The sequence below is a fragment of the Hippocampus comes genome, unplaced genomic scaffold, assembly GCF_001891065.2.
Source record: "Hippocampus comes isolate QL1 unplaced genomic scaffold, H_comes_QL1_v1.1 scaffold237, whole genome shotgun sequence".
In the NCBI taxonomy this organism is placed as follows: domain Eukaryota; kingdom Metazoa; phylum Chordata; class Actinopteri; order Syngnathiformes; family Syngnathidae; genus Hippocampus; species Hippocampus comes.
This window is the reverse complement of record NW_017806159.1, coordinates 1,065,115-1,069,109: the sequence shown is the minus strand read 5'-3', so window position 1 is coordinate 1,069,109 and position 3,995 is coordinate 1,065,115. Positions and strand designations below refer to the sequence as shown.

Here is a 3,995-nt window from a genome sequence, read left to right as displayed (position 1 = left end):
AAAAACGCCATACTGCAGAAAGACTACACGCATGGGACACAACATTAGGTTCACCCGCACAATCTAATGAGATCCATTATATGAGTGGTATCAAAAATTCTGCCCCGCAACTTATTTGTACACAATGTCATAGAAATAGTCATTTGTATCTTTGCACAGGCAGCATTTTGATACAATTCCTGGAACGGATCAGTAAGTTCTCATCTAGGGACACCAAAACAGCGAGCACAAATTGCCACGACGAAAACCATAGAAGATTACAGCGACTGAGTGTTCGAGATGCCCCTTAGGAACCGCTACTACAAAACAACAGGGAGGATGAAAGGGGACAAAACGCAAAAATAATTCTGCGATATGACTTCAGAAAAGCCCCCCTTAGGAACCGCTACTACAAAACAACAGGGAGGATGAAAGGAGACAAATTCTGCGATCTGACTTCAGAAAAGCCTTTTTTTTTATTTATTTTTTTTATTGACTTTCATATAAACAGAAGAGATTCATGCAAAAAGACGAGCAGCACATCAACACAAGAGTGAAGGTTGGGAGCAAGTGCAAGGGAGGAGGAGGAAAAAAAAGGGAGTGACTTCATGCAACAAACTTGAAGCCTGTAACACATTTTGAAGAACTTAAAAACACATTCACATGAACAAAATGTGTTAAAAATTACCTGATGCTCCAATTACAGTGAAAGCAAAGAACAGATACATGAAACGAGTCCCCACAAACATAGCACAAAGCTCAATTCCCTTCATGAATATGATTTTGTGCGCATCGCACACACACAAAAACGTTTCTAAAAAGTGCACTGGTCTAGTCGCAAATAAGTTCCGCAAGTTTACAAGAATTCCAAAAATGAAACATTAGCTGCATCATTGGGATTCATTGCAGAATTGGGAAACTGCTTGTTTGATTACCACAAAGTGAAAGCTTGAGTGTGGGGGGGGGGGGAAGATAGACAATAGTTTCATGCAAACAGACGAGAGCATAGAAAGGTAAAAGTAAAAAGAAAACAAAACCAGAAAAATAAAAATAAAAAACAGGAGACACAACAGAAAGTCAACAAGAAGACCGAAGCGCCCTCGAAGCAGAAAAATGACCAAAGATGGCAACAAAGTGCATTGTGGACAATGAACCTACTTAGCGTACCTCGAGATGGTTTGTTGAATACTCCGTTCAAGTGCAAACGGCGAGGGCAAGTTTAAACGACAGTCTGATCAGGCCACCATTGGTATCTCATGGAATGTACACACGGGTTACATCATGAGCTACATGTGCACAATCTAACGAGATCCCAAACACGAGCCAAATACAAAAAATATTCTTCGCCGCGAAGGTGACTATAGGAACCACGCAGCAGCAAACTATTTCACTATCATGTAGCTTTTATAGAAATGTTGCCTATTGGACCGGAACAAATTAAGACTTGACCACTGTACCTAAATGAGAGTCCAGTGACTATATGATGCTCTGCTAAACTGTAGCGATTTAAATAAATACATAAAATAAATAAATAGACAAATAAATAAATAAATAAATAAATAAATAATTGCTTTTTTTTTTCTTTCTTTTTTCAAAGGACCTGTTTTGTATCTAGTGCCATGTCAGACCACAATTATCAATGTGACATTACTGGTCATGCGAGGTTCTAATTAGCATTGCACAGTCACAAGTGACTTGACAGTATCTACATCCCAACAGAAAAATGATATTAGCCAGTTAGTGCCTATTGAGCATGAGGCTCACTTGAAAGAAATATCCAAAGATATCTATAGTTTTCGGTTTTTCCTCCCCTCTTTTAAAGTCATAAGGCATATCGATAAACGCAACATTCAACAGGTCTTCAAACATCATTGCAGACTTTGTTCCGAGTATTGGTGCCAAAAGTCTCTGGTGTACTCAATCCCGTTCAATCTTAACATGGCACTTGTGATTCTCTGGGACCGTTTAAAAAGGAAACAAAACATCTTTTATTCATAAAGGCTGGGAAAATTAAACGTCTCCAGTACGCAACTACAAAAAGAATGGAAACTATAAAGAAAAAAAAAATACCTCGGCTCAGTAAAGGTTGTGAGTCTGCTTTTTTTTTTTTTTTTAGACTAGCCATTGATTATCTGAAAGCTCTCGTCATCGCTGAAGGTGTGGCAGGCGTCCTCGTCCGCTTCCTCATCCAGCTGGAGGCTACCGAAGGAAAACTTGTTTCTCGGTATGGCTGAAGTGGCCTCAACATGATCCCCAAACACAAGCTGGCTGTTGCCATCCCCCCTGTTGACCTCCACTTCAGACTCACTGGACTCTGAAGCACTTGTGTTACAGCCTTCGCTCATCTGAACCGCCCCCACGTGCGCGACTCCGGTCTGGCGTTTACGCCCCGGACCGGCCTTAGTTTTGCCTGGCGCTGAGAGCCCATTGGCTAGCATGCGGCGCTCTAGAGCAGCCATTCGCTCGGCATGAGACAGCACGGGTTGCGATTCTCGCCCGGGAAAGGAAGTCGCCGGATTTGGGTTGGCATGAGGGCGGTGCTTGGCTTTGTGGTGCTTCCGAGAGCGATGAGAGCGGATCACGGTGGCTTCGGCGCTCGCATAGCCATTTTGCTCAGCATGACTGATGGCTCCAGATGGACAGAAAGTGTCCATAACAGGACTGATGGGTGCAACCGGTGAGCCGGTTCCATGTTGGAACATGACCGGACTACTGCTGTGTTTAACTCTACTACGTGGCCTAAGCATGGCGGGAACGCCCATCTCAGGAATCATAACATGCGATGGTTCCGAAGAACTAGAATGCTCCCTATACTTCATACTACCCCGAAACTCCTCCTGGTGGACCTCCACAGGCCCATTCATGCTTCTCGAGTCTGAACCATGCTGAAACGCAACCTGCTGCATGTAGCTCTGAGTCCAACCAACCAGGTCCATGCCGACATTAGAATCTTTTTCAGAGCAGGTAGAAAAGCAGCCGCCTTGAAAAGCTGAACCTGTTGCCAGTTGTTCGAGGTGAGTCGGCCGAGTGGAGCCTCTCGTCTCCTCCTTCCCGGATGGCGATCTGTCCTCGTGGCCGCTGTTCTGGTGAGCCGGGCCCACCGGGGCTTCAGGTGTTTCTTGTGAACTCACCAGCGCCGACTCCTTCCACTGGTGCTGCGAAGGAGCGTCAACTCGGTCGCCGAGAGCACCGCTCTGGAATTGGAGAGTGGCTTCAATTATTGATGCTAAAAGCTTGTACAGTGAATCCCCGTTACATCCGGTTCATGATTTGCGCACTTTGGATTTTTAAGTGACAATAATAGACACAAGCAATTCCAAATTTAGAATTGTGTCCGAACGACGTTGTGCTGTAACATGTCTGGCAATACTGAGCTTTACTGGAAGAGGTCAAATATAACACTGGTCAAGATCAAATTTTCACCCGAGGTGGCTTAATGTGTTCCAAAATATATTTTTGATGGCGATTTTGGGGGGAGGGGGTACAAAACTCACTTCTTTGGGCACTTTTTGGTGGTGTGGAGAAGGCAAAGGCGACAGGCGGCTATTGTGCTGGACTCGACTGTGTTTCCTAGCAGACAGGATGTCGAAGGTCAGTGTTAAAAGCGACGCTCTCGCCTGAATCAAACATGTCCGACGCTTTTCACCTCTCGAACGGGAGCTTTTTAAACTCGGACTCCCTCACGAAGTCAATCACCTGCTTCTGCGTGCGGCCGCTGCGGAGACAAGCAGAGGCACTGAGGGAGGCCATTCGGAAGGGGAGTCGAATTCACAGGTGTTGAAACCATTCCGAGGCAAAAGAAAAAAACAGCCCAGGAACGTGAGCTTTTGTTACCTGAATCTGAAAGAGGAGCCTCGTGTGAACAGCACAGGTTTGGGCTTGGGTTTGGGTTCCTCAAAGAGACGGAAAAAAGCGTGGTACTCCACGCAGATCTTCCAGAAGACCTTACAACAGTCTCTGTTGGCCATGAGAAACTCCAGAGTGTCTTGATACGAACTCTGCGATACACACACACA

The 3,995-nt window shown here is 45.1% G+C and overlaps 1 protein-coding gene across 1 annotated transcript in view; it reads right to left on the bottom strand.

Moving 5' to 3' along the window:
* Nucleotides 1-3,995, bottom strand: part of LOC109531204 (FERM, RhoGEF and pleckstrin domain-containing protein 1) — a 48,310-nt gene that overhangs the window by 11,721 nt on the left and 32,594 nt on the right. Inside the window, exons 10-13 of the mRNA XM_019895354.1 lie at nt 3,814-3,977; nt 3,626-3,694; nt 3,474-3,549; nt 2,098-3,173 (exon numbers count right to left, since the gene is read on the bottom strand). Coding sequence (XP_019750913.1) covers nt 2,098-3,173; nt 3,474-3,549; nt 3,626-3,694; nt 3,814-3,977 — 1,385 coding nt within the window. The remainder of the gene's footprint in view (nt 1-2,097; nt 3,174-3,473; nt 3,550-3,625; nt 3,695-3,813; nt 3,978-3,995) is intronic.